Raw genomic sequence first — 27,448 nt, 5'->3', positions numbered from 1 at the left:
CCCAGGAGTTGCCTCTCTGCCCCCACCACCGGCCTGGACATAGGAAGCGGCGGTGAGGACAGTCCCCGAGTCAGAGCCGCTGCCTGTGAAGACTCTAGGCCAGGGGTCCCCAAACTACGGCCCGCGGGCCACATGCGGCCCCCTGAGGCCATTTATCCGGCCCCCACTGCACTTCCAGAAGGGGCACCTCTTTCTTTGGTGGTCAGTGAGAGGAGCATAGTTCCCATTGAAATACTGGTCAGTTTGTTGATTTAAATTTACTTGTTCTTTATTTTAAATGTTATATTTGTTCCCGTTTTGTTTTTTTACTTTAAAATAAGATATGTGCAGTGTGCATAGGGATTTGTTCATAGTTTTTTTATAGTCTGGCCCTCCAACGGTCTGAGGCACAGTGAACTGGCCCCCTGTGTAAAAAGTTTGGGGACCCCTGCTCTAGGCCATGCCTGGAAGGGGGCCGTTGAAGCAGAGGTGGTCCCTGTACCTCTCCTTCAGAGTCCGGAGGACAGAATAGAGACAAAGGGTGACAGAGCGCTAGGCATGAAGCTGCGTTGTGCACGCGCGCGTGCACACACACACATATATGCACACACATACACACACACACATGCACACACACACATATATGCACACACATACACACACACGCACATACACACACTCACACACACATGCACACACATACACACACATATGCACACACACATACATGCACACACATACATGCACACACATACACACACATGCACACACATACACACACATGCACATACACGCACACACACATACACACACATACACACACATGCACATACACACACTCGCACACACATACACTCACACACATACACACATACACACACTCACACACATACGCACACACACGCACATACACACACTCACACACACATGCATACACACGCACACACATACACACATACACACACTCACACACATGTACACACATACACACATACACGTGCGCACACGCACACACATACACACACATACACACACACACGCACACTGACCAGGGCTGGCCTGCAGCCTCCAAGCTGTCAGAGAGAAGGAAACCGAGGCCCAGACAGGTAAAGTGACTTTCCAGGTCGCCTTCAGGTGAGCAACCCACCACGCCACGTCTACTAAATTCATAAGCCAAGAAGCGTTGACTTCCTTACCACTCTGAGTGCGTTCATAGCCTGAGCGGAAGGGGGGAGGGTCCGTCTCTGTGGACCCCCTAGGACCCCAGAGGTGGGTGTCCCCGGTGAGCAGTAGGACTGCGTGTCCTTGTGCATCTTCCAATGTTTTGGTCCCCTGCACGTCACCTCTCCGGAAGAGCGGTGGACTGTGGCCTCCCAGCCCTTCCTGTTCCAGAGCTCTGGGGGCCCCTGGCCGGGGACCTGCCCACCCCACCTGAGCTCCTGCCCCGTCCCCAGGTGTCCAGCCTGGAAGAGCAGCCGGACCAGGAACTGCAACGGCAGCCACACGCCCATCTCGGCCAGACCTCCCCGGCCAAGAAGTGAGCCCTGCTGCCAACCCTGGACGGGCGGGCCGCCCAGCCCCGAGCAGCAGGGGCAGAACCACGACCGGGAGAACCGGAGCGTGTTTGGCTCACGGGGACCACGCTTGCCGGGGCAGGCTTGGTGCTGGCAGAGGGGCCCAGGGCACAGGCAGCCCGCGCCCACGCTCACCCCAGGAGGCCCCCTGTCAGCCGGCACCCTCTGCTTCCCCTGCCCGTGGAGCTGCCCTGGTCCTGAGACGTGGGCCTCTGCCGGACCCTCCCAGCCGCCCCCGGCCTCAGCCCGCAGCCTGGACGTGCCGGTCGGGACGGAGCCTGGTGGCCTCCTTGGTCACAGGCTGCGTCCATGCCCTCAGCTCTGTAAACATGGGGAAACACGTGGAAAACATTTCCACCAAGTGGGGCCAGAAACAGAGTGTCCTGTGAGGCCAGTCCCCCCCCCCAGATGCCCAGACGCTGGGGAACCTTCCGCATCCAGGAACTGCAGGTCCGCTGCGGTGGCAGGTGGCTGGGAGTGACTCAGTCGGTCCCGGTGACTCACTGGCCGGGGAGGCACGGGAGCATCAAAGCCAGACCTGGCGGAACCTCCCCTTTCCCCGGCCCGTGAGTCCTGCCGGCTGGCCCCTCGCATCTGCATCGGACACCGGGCCGCCATTTTGGCTCACCTGTGGCCATTGTTAGTCATTTGCCCCTAAATTAACGCTGGCCAGAGTAATTTGTTTTCCTCTCCAAAGTGGCCTCTTTGGTTCCGTAAGTGGCACCGGCTCCTCCCAGGAACCCTGTCCTAGCCCCGAGGACACACACGGGGCGGGAAGGGTCAAAAGTTTGGACAGCCCACCCGACCAGAGCCACTGTAGGCTGTGGCCCAAACGTGTGATAGCCATCTGTCTCTTTCACGATGGATCCAGACTTGTTTCCCGGTTGAATTTAGAGATGGAGTTGCCGTATGTGGATAACTCTTCCGAAGCAGCGGGCCAAAGGGCTCCCCTCTGCCCATCAGCTCTGCCCGGTTGCTGGTGGTCGTGTCGAGGAGGGCTCTGAGGTTCAGCTCCGGCTCAGAGGGGACAGCAGGGTGGCTATTATCAATGGCTGATCTGGGCAAAGGGGGCATCCATGGGGAAGTGGACACCCTGATATCCGTCCCCTCCCCGCAGTGGACACTTAGGGCAAATGTAAGGTGATTAACTTTTTTTACAATGAAAAGGAGGACAAAAATAAATGGAAGAAAACAATATCGTAAATAAAAGAAGCATTTTATTCACTGCAACAATAATACACTATACTATGATAAATGCATAATAAAAACGTGTAATATTTTATATTGTCATACGCTTACATGCCTATTCATTTTCAATAGACATTGTAAGAACAAAGTACTCATTTAGATACAAAGACGTCACATCACAGGCAATGGACCGGCTCTGCATCGATCGAATACGGACATAGACAGAGGAGTCTTCCAGTATCAAAAAGGAGGACGTGTAGGAGGACACTTTCCGAGGGAGGACGGAACTTACAAAAGAAGGACTGTCCTCCCTACAGGAGGACGATTGGTCACCTTAGCAAATGACAACCCAGCAGACGGAGAATGTTCCCCAAACAAGGATGGGCAGGACTTGGCGCTCAGTGACATGTCCCTGCTGACCCTCCACAACCAGGCGTGCCCTTCCCTTGCGGGGTACTCCCTCACCCCCCAGCAGAGGGACTTGAAAATTGGGGTGGGAGAGAGGAACCAGGAACCGGAGCCTGGAGTCGGGTCAGCATTCCTGCCCTGTGCGTTGGCGTCCGGGGTCACAGCTCTGGGGCGTCCGGGGTCACAGCTCTGGGGCATCCGGGGTCACAGCTCGGGGGCGTCCCGGGTCACAGCTCGGGGGCGTCCCGGGTCACAGCTCTGGGGCGTCCGGGGTCACAGCTCTGGGGCGTCCCGGGTCACAGCTCTGGGGCGTCCCGGGTCACAGCTCGGGGGCGTCCCGGGTCACAGCTCTGGGGCGTCCCGGGTCACAGCTCTGGGGCGTCCGGGGTCACAGCTCTGGGGCGTCCCGGGTCACAGCTCGGGGGCGTCCGGGGTCACAGCTCGGGGGCGTCCGGGGTCACAGCTCGGGGGCGTCCCGGGTCACAGCTCTGGGGCGTCCCGGGTCACAGCTCTGGGGCGTCCCGGGTCACAGCTCGGGGGCGTCCGGGGTCACAGCTCTGGGGCGTCCCGGGTCACAGCTCGGGGGCGTCCGGGGTCACAGCTCTGGGACGTCCCGGGTCACAGCTCGGGGGCGTCCGGGGTCACAGCTCGGGGGCGTCCCGGGTCACAGCTCTGGGGCGTCCCGGGTCACAGCTCGGGGGCGTCCGGGGTCACAGCTCTGGGACGTCCCGGGTCACAGCTCTGGGGCGTCCAGGGTCACAGCTCTGGGGCGTCCGGGGTCACAGCTCGGGGGCGTCCTGGGTCACAGCTCTGGGGCGTCCGGGGTCACAGCTCGGGGGCGTCCCGGGTCACAGCTCTGGGATGTCCTGGGTCACAGCTCTGGGGCGTCCGGGGTCACAGCTCGGGGGCGTCCGGGGTCACAGCTCTGGGGCGTCCCGGGTCACAGCTCTGGGACGTCCCGGGTCACAGCTCTGGGATGTCCCGGGTCACAGCTCTGGGGCATCCGGGGTCACAGCTCTGGGACACAAGCTCCCCACACGGAGGAGGCGGTGAAGAAACGTGAGTGAAGGAGAGAGGAATGAGCTTCAGATCCGAAAGGTGTTGGGGCCTGACCTGCGGTGGCGCAGTGGGTAAAGCATCGACCTGGAACTCTGAGGTCACCGGTTCAAAACCCTGCGCTTGTCTGGTCAAGGCACATATGGGAGTTGATGCTTCTTCTGCTCTTCCCCCCCTTCTCTCTCTCTTTCTCTCTCTCTCTCTCTCTGCCTCTCTTCTCTAAAATAAATAAATAAATAAAAATAATTTTAAAATGATCAGTCATAAAAAAATATTTTAAAAAGTGTCAGGATGACCTCTCAATGTGGAAATGAAAGCCACCCACTACTTGACCACTGTGCTCACGGGCGATTTCAGGATTCTCCTCGCCTGACTCAGGACACGTCCAAGTGCCAGTGAGTCCTCTGAGATCGTCACCCTTCCACAAACAGTTCCACGCCATAGAAGCTATTTTTGTTTATTCAACATAAAGGGGTATATACTGAGGAAAAAGGATTTTTCTAATGGAAATAAATTGGTGTTTCTGTAAGCGTTTCCTGCGGTGAGCAGGTGCTCAACCCCACAGTTACCGAGGAGCTTACCAGAACCTGTCCGTCCTCACCTCGGCCCTGGGGGCAGAGCTCACGGGTGAGGAGGGGCTGAGCCGGGGCCCCCGCTGCCCTTGTCCGCCCTCGTCTGCCCCAGGAGGCTTTGTGCACAGCGGTGTGTGGGCAGGTGGACTGCGTGGGGGACCCTGTCCTCACACACACCCCTACGGGCGGGTGGACTGCGCGGGGGACCCTGTCCTCACACACACCCCTACGGGCGGGTGGACTGCGTGGGGGACCCTGTCCTCACACACACCCCTACGGGCGGGTGGACTGCGCGGGGGACCCTGTCCTCACACACACACCCCCCTGGAGGTGCGGTGCAGGGAAGGGGGCGGGGCGGGGGCGGAGCAGGGGCGGGGCAGGACTGTTACACACACACACACACACACACACACACACACACACACGGCGCACCTCCTTTCACTCCTGCTCCCTGGAACTTGGGCCCAGGCCCTGGGGTGCTTCTCCTCTCCGGCCCCAACATGCCGACCTGCAGCCTATCAGAGGCCCCGTGGGTCTGAGCGTCTGTTTGGCAGTGGTCAGCAGTGCAGGGGAGTCCTGGCTCTGTCCCCTCCCCCTGGCTGTGAGTCCTGGATGGGCTCTCAAGGCCTCAGCATCCTCCTCTGTCCAGCGAGCGACCCCATCCCGGAGGGTCATGGTGAGTCCTATGTGGGGTGTCACCCAGACCGCCCCGGACGGATGCGTCACGAGTGTCAGCCAGTGGTGGCAGCTCCACCACCCCGTATCTGCTGGGGCTCAGGGACCACCCCCGGGGGCCTGGGACACCAACTTTTCCAGGTGCCCAAGGACAGGCCTGCAGCCCACAGCGGGAGGAGGCTCATCCCCCCAGGAGAGAGCGGGAGAGCCGCGGGCCTGGCCGGAAGGAAGCAGTGACACCCCAAGACCGACCAGCGGGGAGGGTGACCGATGCCCAGGAGACAGGCCCCGCCTCCAGAGTGCCGCTGCGTGGGCAGCCAAGGCCCCATCTTGGCCACAGCTGGGGAGGAAACGAGCTGGACCGAGGAGGCCAGCGGGGCCAGGGCGGCCGGTGCCTGGCGGTAAGACCCTCCCCTGCGGATGTGTGGGCGACGCCAGAGCGCCTCCTCTCTCGCTCGCACACGCCTGCGGGGAGGCTGCAGCGTTCTGTTACATTGGAGACTCTGTAACAGTTTTCACTCGACATGGTATCGTTAGAGCCCCCCCCACTCCGCACCCCTACCCCGCATCCTTAGAAAGACCACAGAGCCTGGCTTCATTGGCTCCAAGCAGGGACGGGCCCTGGGTCCCCCGTGCACCTGGGTCTCCTCTGCAGCTCTTCCCGGCCATCACGGAACACTCAGAACGGGGAGTCTTGGCCCGTAAACCAGGGGAGATGAATGAAGCTGCCTGCGGGAGGCCAGGAGGGGTCTGTCATCACCCCTGGGGCAGGGAGAGCCGTACCTGGGCCCACCTGTAACCCATTTGTGGGCTCTCTCTGCAGAACCCCGGCTCAAAGTGTTTCCAGCTCCTCTGTCTCCTCTCACGAAAGCAGCAGTGAGCATCCCGGGAGTGCACACTGACCCACACCCTGACCGTTTCCCTGAGGTCACCAGCAGAGGTCCCACCGTGGGTGTTCAGAGGTGGGGGTTTCCTGGAGGCTCTGCCCCCCAGCGGCACATAGCGGGCCATGCCAGCTGGGCAGTCAGCTGGGCACCCTGAGCCAGGCCCTCCACCCACAGCACCCCTCCCTCCGGCCTTCCAGTGTAGCAACCAGAGCCAGACCCTATCCTACCTACCTTTCTGGGTCCTGTGGCCTCCCAACCTCGTCCCCAGAGCAGATGGGGGCTTACCTGGGGTAGGGATGGATCAGCTGCTCTGGGGAGATCTATGCCCTGTGCCAGCTGCCTCCCGGAGGTGAGGAGAGAGAGCTGGGGGTGCAGCCAGCCAGCCCCCCCCCCCCCGCACGAGCAGCCCCGCCCAGAGCCCTCACCACCAGCCCTGCCAGGAGCAGCCCCCTGGGCAAGATGAGGATACTCAGTACCTTACCCTGCACGGAGCCCCAAGTCCTGGGGGCGCCCAGAGGTGGGCTCCGGGCTCCCCCGTCCACACTGCACACACACTCAGGCCTTAAATTAAAATGTCACAGGCCTGTGGGGAGGCTCGGGTTTCCTGCCGCAGAACATGAGCCTGCTTGATAAAACCATTTTGGTTTTGATAAATGTGGACTTTCTGTGGCAGAGACAAAGACGCCCTTGAGTCCAGTGGGGAGCCCCAAACGGCACGTTGCTGAAAACTATTTCCTGATAATATTTTTAGCACTTGAAAAAAATAACACTTTTTTTTTTTGCCTGTGGAGTTGTGTTTTTGTGTTTGTGTGTGTGTGTGTGTGTGTGTGTGTGTATTTTAATGCAATGCCCGGTGGCCGTGAGCCCCGTGTTAACCCCAGATGTGCCAGGCCCAGCTGCAGACTGGCCCAGGGCAAAGGCCACGGCAGACACAGGGGTGCTCGGGGCGGGGCGGGGGCCTGAGCAGCTCACAGAGCCGCCCAGAAGCTTGCCGTGAGTGGACGACTGGAAACCCCGTCCTCTGCACCTGGAGCAGCAGCCTGACTGGGCACTCGCTCTGGGCCCACTGTCTCTCCTGCAGGCTCCAGGGGGCCCAGAGACAGGCTTTATGAGGATCCCCTGAGGAATGTGCCCAGGAGGAAAGGGGAGTGGGGGGAGGACAGAGAGCAGGGGGCTGGGTCGCAGGTGGACAGGTCTGGGAGGGGTCAGAGGTCAGGCCCGGAGACCTCCCCACCCCCCGCTTGGTGCTGTGTGTTGTGTGTGTGTATGTGTGTGCAAATGAGTTGTGAGCATGTGAAAGCGTACTTGTGAGGGCGTGAGAACTTGTGAGTGTGTGTGAGGGAACGATGGGCACACACAAGTGTGTCAGTGAGTGTGCGTGAGTGCCGTCTCCACGTGTGAGCCTGCATGTGGGAGTGTGTGTGTGGGACAGAAAATAGTGTGTCTGAATGGGAGTTGCACGTGTGAGTGTGCATGTGGGAGTGTGTGTGGGGGGCAGAAAGTAGTGTGTCTGAAGGGGAGTTGCACGTGTGAGCATGCATGTGGGAGTGTGGGGGGGGCAGAAAGTAGTGTGTCTGAATGGGAGTTGCACGTGTGAGCATGCATGTGGGAGTGTGGGGGGGGCAGAAAGTAGTGTGTCTGAATGGGAGTTGCACGTGTGAGTGTGCATGCATGTGTGTGTGTGTGTGCGTGCATGTGTGAGTGAGGATGTGGGATGGTGGATGTGGCAAGTGGGAACAGGCCTTCCCCCACCGCTGCCCTGAGAGCCATGTGAACTGGGGGTTCTGTCCCCAGCGCAGCCCTGCAATCAGATGGCCTTTCTGACTTTCTCCCTCCACTGATGGGAGGCCCTGACCTTTCTCATTCTTCCTCTCCTGCAGCTACGATTGTCCTGCTGTCCTGGGGTCCCGGTCCCCCCACAGCCTCGCTGTGGAGGATTAGGGTGGGTGACATTTGTGGGGTGCCTATTCTCGGCTTGCGGCCAGGGCAGGGCCAGCCTCCTGAAATGCTCACCCAGCCCAGACTGCATCCTGATGGGTCTGTGAGAAGCAGTGGTCCAGAGTCACCGCTCACACACTCGCTCTTAACAACCACATCAAAGGTTCCCCATTCTGACTGCAGAACAACACATGCTCACGGGAAATGTTTTGGTAAATATAGAAAAACACAAAGGCCAGCGTGAAACCCCCCGGGGCCTGGTGCTTCTGCGACTGTCCACTCCTTCTGCTTATCTTGGGGGAGGGGAGGGTTGTGCAGCAGTCTTCAGGGGCCAGGGCTTGGTCTGCAGTCGCTGTCACCCAACACCAGGACTGTGAGAGCAGAGGAGGGAGGAGGCACTGAGGCCCCCAAAGCAGGGTCCTGCACTGGGCTAGGGGCCCGGTGGTAAACGGATGCCCCTGACCAAGGTCGGAGTGGTGTCTGAGGTGAGCAGTCCCCGTGGCAGGAGAGGGGCTAGAAACTGAGAATCTGAACTGTGGGCTCTGCAGTGGTGCCCACCCAGGGGCCCAGGAGCATCGGACCACTCACCCCTGCCCCACTGTCCCCAGCCTTCCCCACAACTGCTGCTCTAGGCTGCTTTACCAGGAGTCTGCCAAGATTCTCTGCTGTGAGGTGCCCTCATCCCCTTGAACCCATCAAGAACCCTCCGCAGAAGAGGCCCTGGCCGGTTGGCTCAGCGGTAGAGCGTCGGCCTGGTGTGCAGGAGTCCCGGGTTCGATTCCCGGCCAGGGCACACAGGAGAGGCACCCATCTGCTTCTCCACCTCTCCTTCCTCTCTGTCTCTCTCTTCCCCTCCCGCAGCCAGGGCTCCATTGGAGCAAAGTTGGCCCGGGCGCTGAGGATGGCTCCTTGGCCTCTGCCCCAGGCGCTAGAGTGGCTCTGGTTGCAACAGAGCAACACCCCAGATGGGCAGAGCATCGCCCCCTGGTGGGCAGAGCGTCGCCCCTGGTGGGCGTGCCGGGTGGATCCCGGTCGGGCGCATGCGGGAGTCTGTCTGACTGCCTCCCCGTTTCCAGCTTCAGAAAAATACAAAAAAAAAAAAAAAGAACCCTCCGCAGAGGAAACGCTTAATACCCTGAGGCCCCTCACACCAGGGTCTCGCCCACGTTAGACCAGATGAGAAGCCTCGTGCCTACACAGACCCAGGGTCCCCGGGCTCAGGGCTGAGGCGTGGGGGGCAGCATGGGGCTGGCCTCTGGCACTGCTCAGCCAGGACGGGCCCCACCGATGACACTCTGGCAGCGGGGTGATCGAGTCCCCAGGCCCATCATCTCAGGCAGGCCTTGCGGTCCTTCCCCAAAACTTCTGGGTGGCAAAACTGCGGACTCACAGCAAAGGAGGTAGAGGAGGAGGGCGGCCCCACGCAGGACGTGCGTCCGCGGAGCCCTCACCTCGCGGGTGCCCGAGCCAGAGGCGCTCCTGCCGCTGGATAGGCCGCCAGGCCGCCCGGGCGCCGGGTCAAGGACTCCGGACCCCCAGCGCCCCGCGGGCCTGGCGCTTTAAGAGCCGCGCTCTTTGCACGGCCCCGCCCCGGCCCCGCCCCGGCCGGGCGGCCACCCCTCTGGGCACTTAAATCGCGGCCCAGGGGCGGGGCTGGCCCGAACGCGGTCCCTCCCGGCGCCTTCCTCCGCAGCGGCCACCGGAGCACCCGCCGAGCTCGCGAGCGAGACGCGGGGCCCCCGACGGCGCGGCCGCGCTGCCCGCCACCCGCTCGGCCCTGCGGCCACTCCGGACCGCGGCCTCGCCCCAGCCGGCGGCCGCCGCGAGCCCCGCTCTGTCCCCGCTCCCTTCCCGCTGTCCCACTCCGTTCGCACTGTCCCCGCTCCGTCCCCGCTGTCCCCGCTCCGTCCCCTCTCCGTCGCTCTCCACCCCGCTCTGTCCCCGCTCTGTCCCCGCGCGCCCCGCTCTGTCCCACCCCCCGCGCTGTCCCCGCTCCGTCTCCACCGCCGACCCCCGGCCATGCCGCGAGCTGCCGCCTGGGTGCTGCTTGTGGCCGCGGCCCTGGGGCTCGGGGCGCGCGGGGTGCGCGGCGCGGTGGCCCTGGCCGACTTCTACCCGTTCGGCGCGGAGCACGGCGACGCTGTCACCCCCAAGCAGGATGACGGCGGCTCGGGGCTGCGGCCGCTGTCCGTGCCCTTCCCGTTCTTCGGCGCCGAGCACTCCGGACTTTACGTGAGTACCCCGAGCCCGCGGGCGCCAGGAAGGGCGCGGGGCCCCCGCCGCTGCCCGCCGCCCGCCGCCCGGCTCCCGCCGCCGCCAGCAGCTTGGCACCGCCGCGGCCAGGGGTGGAATGAGGACAGCGCTTCCTCCCTCGGCAGCCAAGGCCGGACAGCGGCCCGCGGGAGAGGCGGGCCGGGTGTGGGGGCGAGCGGCAGCCCCGCCGCCGTGGCGACTCGAGCGCGGCGCGCCCCTGTCCGGCCCCGGCTCCGGCCCCGGTCCCTGCCCTGCCCGGACTCGACTGACCTGGAGCTCGGGCAGCCCGCGCTGAGCGTCTGCCCGTGCCTGGTCCCCAGCTCGGTGGGAGGGTCCTGGCGCCGTCCTGTGTCTTTCAGACATCAGGCAAGGACCAGTTCTGAGAGATAGGACTGCTGTGTCTCATCCCGCGTGGAGTTCCCTGTGGGTGGGCCACAGTGCACCGTGCACTGCCTTCCCTGAATCCCCAGTCCAGCTAGAAAGGGGCTGCACAGCCGGATGGACTGTCGCCTCCAACACCAAGGCTGGGAACACAACCTCTGCCTCCTCCACCCCCAGCACCCCACCATCAGCTCCACCTCCATCCCCATCTGCACCTTTGACACTATTGTCATCCTCTCCTACTGCTGTTCACATGGCCTCTGCTACCCACTGACCACTGCAGCCATCAACATCACGGCGCTCTGCATACCTGGCCGTGCCCACAGCTGGGCAGCTGCCTATCCCTGCTGGTGCCTCCTCACCTCAGGGGCCAGCATTTGCTGATGTGACGTTGGTGGGAGGAGGCAGCTATTCTCTCTGTGAGTGCCACCTGCTGAAAGTCCCTCTAGTACGGGGTTTGGACAGCCAGGCGGGACTGACTTCGGGAGTGCGGGGTGAGCAGGGCAGAGCTGTGCCCAGGGTCTGCCGGAGCTAGAGGAGGCCCATACTTCTTAGACTCCCGTTGTCACATCGTAACATGACTCTGCACCAAAACGTCCCTTAGGAATAAGGCTGGGCTCAACCTTCCTGGCCACAGGCATGGGTGAAAATATTATGAAAGTGGCTGACCCTCTTACCAGCCTCACTGAAAGCATCAACTCTGCCAAAACAATGGGAGAGAGGGCTCCGGAGTGGCCAGATCCCACTAGCAAAACAAATGGTCTCATCAGACACCAACGTTCTGCCTGCTAACAAAACACAGAGCTCCGTGAGAGCTTTCTCCTGAAAACGGAGATATTATTTGCAAAACACCCGCCCGTGTGGACATAGAGAGCCCCTTCACCTTCTCTTTACTGGGTAGGGAAGACGGGAGAATTCTTGAGGGAGCGCTGCCTGGGGCACCTTGCCTGAAATAGCCATGGGCTCTGCATCAGCGAGGGGGGCAGGCAGTCGGGTGCGGAGGCCTCTGGAATCACAGCCAGAGGAGAGAAGGGGAAACATTTATTCTGAAGCACGTGGGCCCCACCAGGTGCCCCTCACACCCACTCAGGCCAAGAGGACACTTCCCTGCATGCCCCTGGCTCTCCCCCTTGTCCAGCAGGCCAGCCCTGAGTTCAGCCGTTGGAGTCCAGCGGAGTGAGAACCCTCGAGGGGCCGGCCCTGCCCCTCTGGCCTCTGAATCCCCAGACATTTGATTGGCACAAAGCAGGCTTGTAGAGCGGGTGGGTGGACGGGTGAGTGCATGCCTCTGCCCTCTGACAGGGCCCACTCGTCACATGGCCTGAGTGAGAAGTGGAGATCAGTGCTTTGTGAGTCTCTGTGGAAACAGCACTCAGGTCACAGCCCTAGCAAGGACTCGGTCCTGTGGCGGGCGGGGCCCCTTTTCCGGAAGGCACCCAGTGCTCGGCTCCTTCTCACCTCGTAGCAGCTGGGTGTGCTAAGCTGTGAGGCTCTGCAAACTTTGGAGAGGGGCTCAGTGCTCAGGTCCGACCCCCACCAGGCCGGCACGGGCAGCCGGGGTGGAGCGGCAGCAGCCTGCCGAGTGGACTTCCCTGCGGCTGCCTACACTGTGCGCGGGTCGAGAGGGCAGCCGTGCCATGGCCTCCAGGGCTAGCCACGGGGGAGCATCCATTCCAGATGGGCAGCGCCCATGAAGGTGCCAACCACCCTGCGAGGACCCATCAGTATGTTCTCGGGCCACAGGGGCCAGCACGGCGGGGCTGGGTCTGCCAGCTGTGTCTCTAAGATGCAGCTGTTGGGATGTGGACTGGGAGTGTCCCTCAGGGTCCCTTCCACCTGTCACCTCGGGGCCTCCTCCAGCACCCACCCCTGGCCCCCAACCCGTGCTGCTCTGAGCCCTCTGACTCTTCTTGTCCTTTGGAAGGCTTCGGGGCCAGTCCTAGCATGCCGAGCTGTGAGTGGGAACCAGGCAGGCAGTGTGCCTGAGGAGCCCAGAGGGAAGAGGCAGTGTGGACAGTGGGTCTGACCGAGGGCGGCTGCGTGCTGACCCTGAGTACACTGTCCCTGCCTGCTTCCCCCCACCCGGGCAGCCGTGGCTAGGCACGGTCTCCACCTCAGTTTCCCCTCTGTGCAGCAGACTACCCCCATCTGAGTATGCCCGTGACACGTGTCCAACCATCCCTGGCCACCAGCTCCAGGTCACCTAGACAACCTGCCCTGACCCCCGGGGACAAGCCTGGTGAGACGCAGGCGGGTCTGGCAGTTGAGCCTGTTCCTCAGAACTCACTGAGCAAACCCTCGAGACCCCATCCCTGTCCTGATGAGGAAACTGAGGCTCAGAAGGCAGATCTGGGGCCAGACTCCCATGTCCAGGTGCCTCCTTCCCTCCTGCCCAAACCAGCAGGACCCGGCCCGAAGTCCGGCTTCTTCCCGCCCACCAGCACAGGGAGGGCGGCAGCCCCCGGCCGGGGGTCTCCTCAGTGCCTCCCTCCCACACTCGTCCCCATATTGTCAGCAGCTTAGCCAGGCAGCTCCGCCTTGGAAATACATCCACTTCCCAGCACCTGCAGTCACAGCCCTGGGCCAGGCCCCCGTCCCCACTCAGGGGCCTCCAGACCCTGGCCCTGCCCCTCGAGCCTGTCCACAGGACGGCCAAGGAGACAGCACAAAAGGAGAACGGGACCCTGTCTCTCTGTGCCTCTCCCCTCCCTCCTCTTCCGGCCCTTCCTCATCCTTGGCCTTGAGGCCGGACAGTCTGACCCTGAGTGCCTCCCTGGGAGGCAGGAGGCAGGCCTGGCCAGCGAGGGGCGACCCGCAGCCCCGCTCCTCAGGGCTCGGTGACTCTGGGCGACCCGCAGCCCCGCTCCTCAGGGCTCGGTGACTCTGGGCGACCCTCAGCCCCGTTCCTCAGGGCTCGGTGACTCTGGGCGACCCTCAGCCCCGTTCCTCAGGGCTCGGTGACTCTGGGTGACCGCAGCCCCGCTCCTCAGGGCTCGGTGACTCTGGGCGACCCGCAGCCCCGCTCCTCAGGGCTCGGTGACTCTGGGTGACCGCAGCCCCGCTCCTCAGGGCTCGGTGACTCTGGGTGACCGCAGCCCCGCTCCTCAGGGCTCGGTGACTCTGGGTGACCGCAGCCCCGCTCCTCAGGGCTCGGTGACTCTGGGTGACCGCAGCCCCGCTCCTCAGGGCTCGGTGACTCTGGGTGACCCTCAGCCCCGCTCCTCAGGGCTCGGTGACTCTGGGTGACCGCAGCCCCGCTCCTCAGGGCTCGGTGACTCTGGGTGACCGCAGCCCCGCTCCTCAGGGCTCGGTGACTCTGGGTGACCGCAGCCCCGCTCCTCAGGGCTCGGTGACTCTGGGCGACCCTCAGCCCCGCTCCTCAGGGCTCGGTGACTCTGGGTGACCGCAGCCCCGCTCCTCAGGGCTCGGTGACTCTGGGTGACCGCAGCCCCGCTCCTCAGGGCTCGGTGACTCTGGGTGACCGCAGCCCCGCTCCTCAGGGCTCGGTGACTCTGGGCGACCCTCAGCCCCGCTCCTCAGGGCTCGGTGACTCTGGGTGACCGCAGCCCCGCTCCTCAGGGCTCGGTGACTCTGGGCGACCCTCAGCCCCGTTCCTCAGGGCTCGGTGACTCTGACACCAGGACTTCTCAGCTGGATGTGGCCTGGCTGTCCTCCCAGGTGACTGCCGTGGGAACCTGGTGCCTTCCTTCCCCCGTGGCTTCCGCACTAATTCGTCCATTTGTGCATGCGTCCGGAAGGCCTGCGAGAGCCCGGGCGGGGTCCAGGGGAGACCCGGGGCAGGGTGTGCCACTCTCGGAGCGGGGGTCCCTGCTGTCTGCTTTGTTCCCTGCCCCGTCCCAGCTGCCGGGAGAGTGCTGGCTCCGGGCAGCCTCGGCCTGTGCGGGTCACCCGTCTTCTGATGTCGAGATGACACAACCATAATCCCACATCCACATTTCCCCTGGCCCGTTGCCGAGCAGTCAAGCCTCTACGGAACCAGCCTGCCCTTTGCGGCCAGTGTCTGTGGCATGTCTTTTGATGTAGGTCTGAGCATTTCCCTGGGCACTCCTGACCCCACACGCTCAAGCCTCCCAGCTTCTATTCACTGGTGCAGGGCTGACCAGGACAAGCCACCCCCAAGGGCCCTGGCCACAGGTGCTCCTTGTGGCCGCTGGTGTCCAGGCCAGACAGGGCATCCTTGTGGTCAGACTGATGAAAGGATTGTGGGCAGTGGACAGGCCCAAGGTCAGAAGCAGGGGCCAGGTGATCAGGGGCTGCTGCCCACAGGCAGGTACGTCCAGGGGCCTCTGTAGAGCTGGGCTTTGGCCCTAGGGGGGCACCTGGCTGTGGGGTACCGAAAGTGCAACAGAGATGGCTTTGCCAGGGATGAGGTGGCCGGGGCTGGCGCCTACCAGGGACTGGGAGGGGCCAGCAGGTGGAGGGACAGCCGGAGGGACAGGACATGGGAGGGACAGGGGTTAGAGGAGCTCAAAGGGCTGGGTCTCGGGACAGCCATGCCATGAGGCCCTGGAGGAGACTGGAGGTAGCTGCAGGGGGGCCCTGGACAGCAGGCAGCGGGAAGTGCAGCCCGGGGCCCACCTCCCAGGAGAGCCTGGCCGGGAGGGAAGGAAGGGCTGGTCCCCCCAAACCAGCTTCTCTCTCCCACCCTCAGGAATTCCTCCTTTGCACCCCCCTCCCCCCCCCCCAGCCAACTAGGCGCTGGCTCCACTCCAGTGCCCCTCCCCCAGGAGGTTGGCCCGGGCCATCCAGGTGGTGGCACTGTCCCCTCCCCACCCTCCTGCAGCCCGAGTGCTGTTCCCCCAGGACCTCAGGCCCAGCTGAGAACCAGCCCTCCTCCTTCCCGGCTGGCTGTGCACCGGGCTCTGTGTGTCTAGGGCTCAGACTGACCTTGCCCACAGGCCCCAGGGCTTCTGCCCACCCGCTGCCCCGTGAGCAGGGCTCTAGCCCCCAGTGGGAGGAACCCTGGTTGCCCTGAGAGCTGCCAGGAAATAGAAGAACCGCCCACATTTTTCAAAACAAGCTTATAAAAGGCCTCAGGGCTTTATTGTTTGATTTTTGGCAGAGAAGTCAAAGCAGGAACCAAGGTCCACCCTTTTGGCTCTGATGTCTGCCGAGCTGGGGTGCCGCGGCCGCACACGCGGGGTCCCTGGCTTCCCTCCAGGCCGCCGGCTCAGAGCAGCCCCTCCGTGCCCAGCGAGGCGGCACCAGTGAGGTGGCAGCAAGGAGCCCCTGTGAGCTCTCCCGCTTGGGGACTGACCCGTCACACTCACACACGTTTAGCTGGACGTCGCCTCCAGGAGACTGCGGGACACTTCCGCTCTTTCCTGGTTTCATCCTGAGTCGGAAATGCCCCCAGCACAGGCTCTCTGTGCTCTCCCCCGTGCAGCAAGGGCCAGCTGTGTCCTGCAGGAAAGGCCTGGCTCCCTGCTGGCCAGCCCCCTCCTGGCTGCACATGCCCCCACCCAGGTGAAGGAAGGCCTCCTTGGTGCCCTAAGGACCACCTAGATTTCACCAGGTCACTGCGGCTTCTCCGCTTCCCGGCCTCCCCATCTGACTGGCCATGCCCCTCCCGAGATTTCCGTCCTGCTCAGAGGGGACACCCCAGCCTTGAGCACAGGCCTCCTGCGTGCGCCCCGCCTGGGGGGGGAGGGTGCACCTGCCGGCCACCCCCCACCCACTCCCACTCCTGCATTCAGCTCCATCCACCACAGGCAGCCTGTGTGCACCTCTCCCTGGGCTGTGACACCCAGTGGCACCTGGTTCTTCTCTGCAGCAGGTGCTCAGACACCAGAGAGGTGGCCCCCGCTGCAGAGGACAACAATTCTCGAGTGGCTCTGGGCTTGGAGTCCGGCAGGGAGGGCTGGGAAGCTGTGGGGAGGAGCAGAAGACCCTGTGCACACGCACTACACACCCGTGTATTCCTGGGGCTCCCAGAGTTTCTGTGAGCCCCTGCTGAACTGGGCTGGGCTGGCCTCAGGCCCGCATGGCCACCGGATGGGAGCAGCAGTCCCGGGCCAGGACCCCAGCAACAGCCAGGCCCCCTGCCCGGTATGGGGGGGGGAGCAGGCAGGTGGGCCCCCACTGCATAGGTGAAGGGTGGGCTTCACCCCGCCTCTCCTCAGGGACATGCACCCAGGCACAGGGTGGATCAGGCATAGGGTCTGGCCTCACCCTTTCTCCTTGTTTCCACTTCTCTGCCTCCTATTTTACTAAGTGCTGTTGAAAGTAGAAAATTCATATCAATAAAATTGATACTTTGCAGGAAGTAGCCCTGGGTGCCCCATGCAGCTCCCTTCCCTGGGGCGCCCCGCCCACCGGGGCCAGGCCCCGCCCACCGGCCTAGGTCCCGCCCACTCCCCAACCCCGCCAGCCCTTCAGAATTCTCATCTGGGTACAGGACAGACACCCAAGGAGGCTGCCGGCCAGGTGGCAGGGCTGCCAGCAGCCTGCTTGCCCAGCGCCTGGCCCCGCTGCCTTCTCCGCTGTGGTCCTGGCCCTGCCCTGCCCTGCCCTGGCAGGGGAACAGGGCCGGCTTGTTCTGCCTCCTTCCTGGACCCCAGGGCTCTGAGCCCACAGCCGGGTGCGGAAGCACAGAGAGAAAGGCGAAGCCAAGTGCTGGTGGGCGGGCAGGGAGGCCCGCACACCACACCTGAGAGGGGCACGTGCACTTCAAAGGCAGGAAGGAAACCTAGTCTGTCTGCAGGAGCCGCAGGAGCCACAGCAGAAGGGGAGCGGCCGGCCGGCCCCCACCTCGGGAACAGCACACACACACACACACACACCCCGCTGTGAGGGTCAAGTCTGGCATGCGGTGGTGGCCCTGCCTCAGCTGCTCCCATATCTACCGGGCCCCTGGGTGCCTGCGCCGTCTCTGTGAGGCAGGGGCCACCCGGGAGGCGCATCCAGCAGCAGCTCCGTCCCCGTCAGTCCCGCTGGAGAACAGCCCTCGTGTGGGCACCTGCGAGGAGGGGCCCCGGCTGTCTCCTTGGTGGCTGCAGTTTGTCCCCACATTAGCAGGCCCCACAGTGGGCGTCTGCGGGGGCCAGGCTGTGCTCTTCCCAGCAGAGCCATCCGCAGAGGGGGGCTGTGGCCGGGGCGTTCTCAGCAGAAGGCCGAGGAATGGACCTCTCCAGCCTTGTGGCCATCAGGGCTCTGCCTGCTGCTCAGCTCTGAGCGAGCGAGTGCACAGACAGGGTGAGGGCAGGTGGCCTACGGTGCCAGCAAGCCTGAGCTTGCAAAGCAGCGTCCACACAGGACGACAGCACAGCGCGGGGTGTGAGCTGGGAATGCTGTTTCTATCGGCCAGGGTGGTAAAAGCAGAAACAAAAGGAAGGTGCACTGTGGTCCACAGGCCAAGAGGGGTCACTGGCCAGCCCCTCAGAGAGCAGCCTGCTGACCCCAACGAGACCCAAGCTCAGTAAAAATCTGGTCCCGAAGAGCCCCCTCCACGGCCAGGACGACCCCTTCCAACTCCACCCAAAGCGCTGACCGGTCCCCCCCCCCCCCCGCGACCTTCCCGAGTCACAGCTGCGGCTGGCTGGCTGCCACCACTCAGGGGACCCTCTGACTCGAGGGCCAACGACAGCAGCAGCGTCACTAGGTGCTGGAGTGAGAGAGAAGAGGCCCCCCCCCAGGGGTAGCTGCCACTGTTTCACAAGAGCCAAGGGGCCTCTTGCCACCTGAACCATTTCCACTGGGCCTCCCCCCATGCTGGGCCCTTCCCTTGTCAGTGGTCCAGTTCCAGTCAACCCATCCTGCATGGGGGTATCGAGCCGATGAGTCTCAAGGCCCCCACGGGCCATCCTCAGCTTCTACAAGTTCTCGCCATGGGCTCCATCAGCACCCCAAGTTTAAAACAGATTGTGGCTGGGGCCTGCCTCAGTTCCAGCCGTGACCACATCCACCCCACTCCTCGGGGAATCCGCGGGGTTTGCGCAGAGAGGCCCAGGCGGGGGGGGGGGGGGGGGGGGGGCTCTGCGGTCCTCCTACCCCTGGGACGACAGCGCCCTCTGTGCCCCAGTGCCAACCCCACCAGCACTGCACAGGCTCTGGGCCGACACGGTGTGCTCTGAGCTTCTGATAGCGGCCATCCTGGTGGGTGCGAGGAAGCCCCACACTGCAGCTTTGATCGTGTCTCCCCAGTGACCGGGGGCTTGGTGGCCATTTGTGGACCTTCTTTGGGGAAATTGTTTCAGGGCCTTTGCCCATTTTTTTTTTTTTTTTTAAATCACATTGTATCGGGCTTCGCTGTTTGGTTGTAGTTCTCTAGGTATCCCGGATGTTCATCCCTTACTAGATACATGATTTCCAAATGTTTCCTCCCATCTGCTGGCTGGCAAGGGTGTTTCTGACACAAAAGAAGCTTTTTAATTTCAACGAACCCACTTCATTGTTTTGCCCAAGAGGCTCCGTGGTCACCGCTTGGCCACACTTGTGGGGGTTCGTGTCTAGGCGCTCCGCTCTGGCCGTGGGCCTCTCCTTTGGCCCTCTTGTGCCATGCTGCTTTGGTTATTGTTGCTTGGTGGCAAGTTTTGAGGTCAGGAATGGGAGGCCCCAAACCTTGTATGTTTTCAAGATGCTATTGGTTGTTCTCTCGGTGACGTCTTAAAGCTGGCATTTTGTGGCTTTGAACACAGCAGACTTAGTTATCCGACGGTCAGATCATCGCGGTGTCTGGTGTTTCTCTGATTTCTGCTTGCTCCCGTGGGTGGTGTCTGGCCTCCTCGGGTGCCCGGTTCTCTCTGTGTCCTGGGGTTTGTATTTGAAGCCTGACTTAGAGGAGCAACCCAAGGCCTAAGATACTGCCACCTTCTTCCAGAGAAGGTCGTCTCCACTTCCACCTGGGAGACGCCTGGAGACGCTGCCTGTCAGGAAACACCTCAATCCCAGCCCTGGCCTGACTGGCGGTGGGAAGGAAGCTCGCCTGGGACGCGTCCCGCGGGTCCACCTGGCCTGAGGGTGCCCGCCCGAGCCGGCCCTGACGCCCCTCTCTCCCACTGTGACGCCGCTCACACCACAGTCGCAGCTGTGGCCTTTGGGTCTGTGGACGCAACGCGGGGAAGGGCTCTGAGAGCCAGGACCCCCCAGCCCCCTCGTCCTTCACACGGAATCAAGACTCCCGCCCTCCCGTGGTTCTTTGATGCCTGTAAGAAGAGAGGTGCCTGTATTGGTCTTTTTGCTGGTCCGGGCAGCGGGACCTGCCCTCACCTGCGGGGAGACTCCAAGGGTCTTTTCTAGCAGCACTGTTCTCACAGTCTCCCCAGGAGGGAGCCGGGACAGCCTGGAGCTGGTAGTGGTCACGAACCCATCCGACCCTGCGAGGTCAGCCCCGGCGTGAGCCCCGCCCAAGGTAAAAGCCCAGAGCACAGAGCGGCCCAGCTGCACCTTCTGCTCGCACAGCCAGGGGCACAGGGTCACCGGTCCGTCCAGCTGCAAAAGGCAGCCCCTCCTCTGCTCAGAAGGCGGCTGGGGCTCCCGCGCCACCTGGCGTCCCCGAGCACAGAGGACCTGCCTGGTCCTCGAGGCCCTCGCGGCCTCCCCTGGCAAGGCTGGCCCCTGCGTCCCCCTGCCTCAGCTCTGTGGGCACTCTCACCCGCACTCCACCCTCCAGACCAGAGGCTGGGACCCTGCCCCGTCCTCCTGAGGCCCCTGGCTGGAGCGGGACCCAGGAGCTGGGGCTGCTGAGGGGGCCTGAGCGCCCTGCTGGCCCAAGATCAGGGCCCACACTGGGGGCTCCCGGACCCCAGGGTAGCAGCCCAGGGCCAGGCACTCTGCAGGGCATCAGGGACGCAGGCCGTCCCAGAGGGGAAGGAGCAGGCCGAGAGGTCCGGTGTCCGAGGCCAGGAACCATCAGGCCGCTGGCCCGCCCGCCCACCAGAACCCCATCGGCCCACCTCCTGCTTTCTGCCCCGACAGGTGAACAACAATGGCATCATCTCCTTCCTGAAGGAAGTCTCCCAGTTCACCCCGGTGGCCTTCCCCATCGCCAAGGACCGCTGCGTGGTGGCGGCCTTCTGGGCCGACGTGGACAACCGGCGTGCCGGTGACGTGTTCTACCGGGAGGCCACCGACGCGGCCGCGCTGCGCAGAGCCACGGAGGACGTCAGACGCTACTTCCCCGAGCTCCCCAGCTTCTCCGCCACCTGGGTCTTCATCGCCACCTGGTTCCGCGTGACCTTCTTTGGAGGCAGCCCCTCCTCCCCCGTGAGTGTCTGTCCTGGGGCAGGAGGAGGTGCGGCCGGGTCTGGGCGTCCCTCCCGGGCCCCCACCCTGCTGAGGGGGGTCGGCCGCAGGTGCTGGTCCCTGCCCAAGAGGGAAAACGGGGTTCAGGCATGGAAGTCCCTCCCCAAGACCACAGAGCCCGGCTGGGGGAGCACAAGGCCTCGACACCCGCCCCGGTCCCCCAGAGAAACCCCAGGAGAGTAGCTCTCATCTGCTGGGGAGAAGCCGTGAAGTGTCGGTGGGATTTCCTCTGGGAATGCTGCTGTCCTCAAAGGGTCAGACAGGAAGTCGCCATGTCTTCCGCTGTAGTCCTTGATTACAGCACAGAGAGCACCATGTGAGCTCAGGCACTATACCCAGCGTGGTCAGTGCTGTGAGTGGGTCCCTCCCCATGAAGACAGTGCTGTCCCTCCCGAGATCACACTGTGCACACGATGGGGTCGCTCTCTACAGAGGAGGCACAGGGAGCAGAGGGCAGAGTTCTCCACGTGGTTTGTTCACACATTTGATACATGTTTCTGCAGGGCAAGGCTGGGGGCAGGCCCTGGACAGAGCAGACAGGACATGGGTCTCCCACGGGGCACTAAAAATGGCCATGTGGTAAAGGTGCCAGGTGCCCCAGAGTGCCCAGCATGGCCACGCCATCCAGAAGGCAGGGGCTTAGCCACATGGGGGCTTTGGATGGAGGAACAGCCTGGTTCAGAGCAGCCCCTGTGGGGGGGGAGGGTCACAGGACACTGGACACAGGGGGGAGGCAGTGACCACAGCAGTTCCAAGTTCCCGTCCCACACCCCCCCGAGGGCAGGTGGACAGGTAGGGCCCGTGCCCGGTGGGCCTCTGAGGCTAGAGCCCAGGGCCCCAGTGGTGGCCCAGGAGGACGGTGAAGGTGGACAGGGGCTGTGCCCTGTGGCGAGGCTCCCCAGTGGCCAAGAGGAGCAAGCAGCAGAAGGGAAGCAGGCAGACCGCAGGTGCACGTGTGAGGGTGACGCCCCCCGTGGGTGCCGGGCGCGTGGGCTGTGTGCCAGTCAGGGCAGACAGACGGGCTTCTCTGTGAACACACTGGGTACCCTCTGTTCCCAGAGCCCACCGCTACCTTGTAAGTCTTGTTTTTATCTCATCAACAATGTGTAACAGAAAGACTCTAACAATCTATAACTCCTCTACCACAAGACCCCTCCCAGTGAGCACTTCCTAGCGCACCCTGACCCACAGCCTAAGAATAAACAGGCCCGCCAGGAACACGCTCTTTTGTGAGTGCTTGTTTTCTTTGTTTTTCTCCACTCCACAGTATTAGGGTCATTCCCTTCATTCCTACGTGTTCTCTTACCTCATTCTAAAAGTTACCGTTTCCCCTCCACCGAGGAGGGGGAGCCCAGGGTGCCTCCGGAGTTGACAGGGAAGCTTAGTGCCCGTTTCCAGACCCGGAGACGGCGGCTGGGAGGTGGTGATCCTCCTCCCCTTGCTCGCAGAACAAGCAGCCAGACTCTGGGTCTGGACTGGGGAGCCCTCTCCGGGCAGCACCCCCAGAAGCAGGGTGATCGGCAGGGAGTGACCGTCCAGCAGCCGGGCTCTTCCAACGCACGGCCCCCAGCACGGAGCCCTGACTGCCGCCCCTGTGCCCACCGTGCTCGGCCCTGGGCCGCTCAGCCTTCACGGCCGCTGCCCGGGGTTGGCGGCCCCGGCGCTGAGGTCACCCCTTCCCAGAGGCGAGCGCTGAGGGGCCCGGTGGCTGACTGGAAGGTAGGAAGACGCACAGACCCCGCAAAAGAGCGAGGTGCACAGCAGAGCGAGACTCACGCCCCGTTTCGCATAGAAGTTATGCTGACCCTCCACTGCGGAGTGCAGAGGCGTCGTGGCTACAGTCGCTCACGCACCCTTCCCGTAAAATACCGTCTCGGGGATAATGCGGCCCGCCCTCCGAGCCTCAGTAAGTCCTTCTCTTTCTGCGGGTGGAAGCCTCTGCCTCGGCTTTGCTGGCTGTGACCCTCCGGGTGGCCGAGGCAGGTCCATAAAACAAGACAATGAAGTCGCTGCATCGACGGGCTGCCCTTCAGGGACCGCCTCTCGGGGGCGTGGGAGGCTGCTCCGGAGCGTTTTCCTCTCGGGGACCGCCTCTCGGTGGCGTGGGAGGCCGCTCCGGAGCGTTTTCCTCTCAGGGACCCCCTCTCGGTGGCGTGGGAGGCTGCTCCGGAGCGTTTTCCTCTCAGGGACCCCCTCTCGGCGGCGTGGGAGGCCGCTCCGGAGCGTTTTCCTCTCGGGGATCCCCTCTCGGCGGCGTGGGAGGCCGCTCCGGAGCGTTTTCCTTTCAGGGACCCCCTCTCGGCGGCGTGGGAGGCCGCTCCGGAGCGTTTTCCTCTCGGGGATCCCCTCTCGGCGGCGTGGGAGGCCGCTCCGGAGCGTTTTCCTCTCGGGGACCCCCTCTCGGCGGCGTGGGAGGCCGCTCCGGAGCGTTTTCCTCTCAGGGATCGCTTCTCGGCGGCGTGGGAGGCTGCTCCGGAGCGTTTTCCTCTCAGGGATCCCCTCTCGGTGGCGTGGGAGGCCGCTCCGGAGCGTTTTCCTCTCCGGGACCCCCTCTCGGTGGCGTGGGAGGCTGCTCCGGAGCGTTTTCCTCTCGGGGACCCCCTCTCGGCGGCGTGGGAGGCCGCTCCGGAGCGTTTTCCTCTCGGGGACCGCCTCTCGGTGGCGTGGGAGGCCGCTCCGGAGCGTTTTCCTCTCGGGGATCCCCTCTCGGCGGCGTGGGAGGCCGCTCCGGAGCGTTTTCCTCTCGGGGACCGCCTCTCGGTGGCGTGGGAGGCTGCTCCGGAGCGTTTTCCTCTCGGGGACCGCCTCTCGGTGGCGTGGGAGGCCGCTCCGGAGCGTTTTCCTCTCAGGGACCCCCTCTCGGTGGCGTGGGAGGCTGCTCCGGAGCGTTTTCCTCTCAGGGACCGCCTCTCGGTGGCGTGGGAGGCTGCTCCGGAGCGTTTTCCTCTCGGGGACCGCCTCTCGGTGGCGTTGGAGGCCGCTCCGGAGCGTTTTCCTCTCAGGGACCCCCTCTCGGCGGCGTGGGAGGCCGCTCCGGAGCGTTTTCCTCTCAGGGACCACCTCTCGGCGGCGTGGGAGGCCGCTCCGGAGCGTTTTCCTCTCAGGGACCACCTCTCGGCGGCGTGGGAGGCCGCTCCGGAGCGTTTTCCTCTCGGGGACCGCTTCTCGGCGGCGTGGGAGGCCGCTCCGGAGCGTTTTCCTCTCAGGGACCACCTCTCGGTGGCGTGGGAGGCTGCTCCGGAGCGTTTTCCTCTCCGGGACCGCCTCTCGGTGGCGTGGGAGGCTGCCCCGGAGCGTTTTCCTCTCAGGGACCGTCTCTCGGCGGCGTGGGAGGCTGCTCCGGAGCGTTTTCCTCTCAGGGACCACCTCTCGGCGGCGTGGGAGGCCGCTCCGGAGCGTTTTCCTCTCAGGGATCGCCTCTCGGTGGCGTGGGAGGCCGCTCCGGAGCGTTTTCCTCTCAGGGATCGCCTCTCGGTGGCGTGGGAGGCTGCTCCGGAGCGTTTTCCTCTCAGGGACCACCTCTCGGCGGCGTGGGAGGCCGCTCCGGAGCGTTTTCCTCTCAGGGACCGTCTCTCGGCGGCGTGGGAGGCTGCTCCGGAGCGTTTTCCTCTCCGGGACCGCCTCTCGGTGGCGTGGGAGGCCGCTCCGGAGCGTTTTCCTCTCAGGGATCCCCTCTCGGCGGCGTGGGAGGCCGCTCCGGAGCGTTTTCCTCTCAGGGACCGCTTCTCGGCGGCGTGGGAGGCTGCTCCGGAGCGTTTTCCTCTCAGGGACCCCCTCTCGGCGGCGTGGGAGGCCGCTCCGGAGCGTTTTCCTCTCAGGGACCGCTTCTCGGCGGCGTGGGAGGCTGCTCCGGAGCGTTTTCCTCTCAGGGACCCCCTCTCGGTGGCGTGGGAGGCCGCTCCGGAGCGTTTTCCTCTCGGGGACCGCTTCTCGGCGGCGTGGGAGGCTGCTCCGGAGCGTTTTCCTCTCGGGGACCGCTTCTCGGCGGCGTGGGAGGCTGCTCCGGAGCGTTTTCCTCTCGGGGACCGCCTCTCGGCGGCGTGGGAGGCTGCTCCGGAGCGTTTTCCTCTCGGGGACCCCCTCTCGGCGGCGTGGGAGGCTGCTCCGGAGCGTTTTCCTCTCAGGGACCGTCTCTCGGCGGCGTGGGAGGCTGCTCCGGAGCGTTTTCCTCTCAGGGACCCCCTCTCGGCGGCGTGGGAGGCTGCTCCGGAGCGTTTTCCTCTCAGGGACCGTCTCTCGGCGGCGTGGGAGGCCGCTCCGGAGCGTTTTCCTCTCAGGGACCACCTCTCGGTGGCGTGGGAGGCTGCTCCGGAGCGTTTTCCTCTCGGGGACCGCTTCTCGGCGGCGTGGGAGGCTGCTCCGGAGCGTTTTCCTCTCGGGGACCCCCTCTCGGCGGCGTGGGAGGCTGCTCCGGAGCGTTTTCCTCTCGGGGACCCCCTCTCGGCGGCGTGGGAGGCTGCTCCGGAGCGTTTTCCTCTCAGGGACCATCTCTCGGCGGCGTGGGAGGCTGCTCCGGAGCGTTTTCCTCTCAGGGACCGTCTCTCGGCGGCGTGGGAGGCCGCTCCGGAGCGTTTTCCTCTCAGGGACCGTCTCTCGGCGGCGTGGGAGGCCGCTCCGGAGCGTTTTCCTCTCAGGGATCCCCTCTCGGCGGCGTGGGAGGCTGCTCCGGAGCGTTTTCCTCTCAGGGACCCCCTCTCGGCGGCGTGGGAGGCCGCCCCGGAGCGTTTTCCTCTCGGGGACCCCCTCTCGGCGGCGTGGGAGGCCGCCCCGGAGCGTTTTCCTCTCGGGGACCGCCTCTCGGTGGCGTGGGAGGCTGCTCCGGAGCGTTTTCCTCTCGGGGATCCCCTCTCGGTGGCGTGGGAGGCTGCTCCGGAGCGTTTTCCTCTCGGAGACCGCCTCTCGGCGGCGTGAGAGGCCGCTCCGGAGCGTTTTCCTCTCGGGGACCGCCTCTCGGTGGTGGTGGCGTGGGAGGCCGCTCCGGAGCGTTTTCCTCTCAGGGACCGCTTCTCAGTGGTGGTGGCGTGGGAGGCTGCTCCGGAGCGTTTTCCTCTCAGGGACCGCTTCTCGGTGGTGGTGGCGTGGAAGGCTGCCCCGGAGCGTTTTCCTCTCAGGGACCGCTTCTCGGCGGCGTGGGAGGCTGCTCCGGAGCGTTTTCCTCTCAGGGATCCCCTCTCGGCGGCGTGGGAGGCCGCTCCGGAGCGTTTTCCTCTCGGGGACCCCCTCTCGGCGGCGTGGGAGGCCGCTCCGGAGCGTTTTCCTCTCAGGGACCGTCTCTCGGCGGCGTGGGAGGCCGCTCCGGAGCGTTTTCCTCTCAGGGATCCCCTCTCGGCGGCGTGGGAGGCCGCTCCGGAGCGTTTTCCTCTCAGGGATCCCCTCTCGGCGGCGTGGGAGGCTGCTCCGGAGCGTTTTCCTCTCAGGGACCGTCTCTCGGCGGCGTGGGAGGCTGCTCCGGAGCGTTTTCCTCTCAGGGACCGTCTCTCGGCGGCGTGGGAGGCCGCTCCGGAGCGTTTTCCTCTCAGGGACCATCTCTCGGCGGCGTGGGAGGCTGCTCCGGAGCGTTTTCCTCTCAGGGACCGTCTCTCGGCGGCGTGGGAGGCCGCTCCGGAGCGTTTTCCTCTCAGGGACCGTCTCTCGGCGGCGTGGGAGGCCGCTCCGGAGCGTTTTCCTCTCAGGGATCCCCTCTCGGCGGCGTGGGAGGCTGCTCCGGAGCGTTTTCCTCTCAGGGACCGCCTCTCGGTGGCGTGGGAGGCTTCCACGGAGCGTTTTCCTCTCGGGGACCCCCTCTCGGTGGCGTGGGAGGCCGCCCCGGAGCGTTTTCCTCTCAGGGACCGCCTCTCGGTGGCGTGGGAGGCTGCTCCGGAGCGTTTTCCTCTCGGAGACCGCCTCTCGGTGGCGTGGGAGGCTGCTCCGGAGCGTTTTCCTCTCGGAGACCGCCTCTCGGCGGCGTGAGAGGCCGCTCCGGAGCGTTTTCCTCTCGGAGACCGCCTCTCGGTGGCGTGGGAGGCTGCTCCGGAGCGTTTTCCTCTCAGGGACCGCTTCTCGGTGGTGGTGGCGTGGGAGGCTGCTCCGGAGCGTTTTCCTCTCAGGGACCGCTTCTCGGTGGTGGTGGCGTGGAAGGCTGCCCCGGAGCGTTTTCCTCTCAGGGACCGCTTCTCGGCGGCGTGGGAGGCTGCTCCGGAGCGTTTTCCTCTCAGGGACCGCTTCTCGGCGGCGTGGGAGGCTGCTCCGGAGCGTTTTCCTCTCGGGGACCGCCTCTCGGCGGCGTGGGAGGCTG

At 64.2% G+C, this 27,448-nt stretch overlaps 2 protein-coding genes across 2 annotated transcripts in view; both read left to right on the top strand.

Moving 5' to 3' along the window:
• Window positions 1-1,640, top strand: part of CROCC2 (ciliary rootlet coiled-coil, rootletin family member 2) — an 83,075-nt gene extending 81,435 nt beyond the window's left edge. Inside the window, exon 30 of the mRNA XM_066281150.1 lies at window positions 1,434-1,640. Coding sequence (XP_066137247.1) covers window positions 1,434-1,520 — 87 coding nt within the window. The 3' untranslated portion in view covers window positions 1,521-1,640. The remainder of the gene's footprint in view (window positions 1-1,433) is intronic.
• An 8,317-nt stretch (window positions 1,641-9,957) lies between these two features.
• SNED1 (sushi, nidogen and EGF like domains 1) overlaps window positions 9,958-27,448 on the top strand; it is an 83,141-nt gene continuing 65,650 nt past the window's right edge. The window contains exons 1-2 of the mRNA XM_066232466.1: window positions 9,958-10,509; window positions 20,848-21,135. Of these exons, the coding sequence (XP_066088563.1) occupies window positions 10,297-10,509; window positions 20,848-21,135 (501 nt within the window). The 5' untranslated portion in view covers window positions 9,958-10,296. The remainder of the gene's footprint in view (window positions 10,510-20,847; window positions 21,136-27,448) is intronic.

The sequence above is a fragment of the Saccopteryx bilineata genome, chromosome 5 (assembly GCF_036850765.1).
Source record: "Saccopteryx bilineata isolate mSacBil1 chromosome 5, mSacBil1_pri_phased_curated, whole genome shotgun sequence".
NCBI lineage: Eukaryota > Metazoa > Chordata > Mammalia > Chiroptera > Emballonuridae > Saccopteryx > Saccopteryx bilineata.
This window is presented reverse-complemented; position numbering and strand designations above follow the sequence as displayed.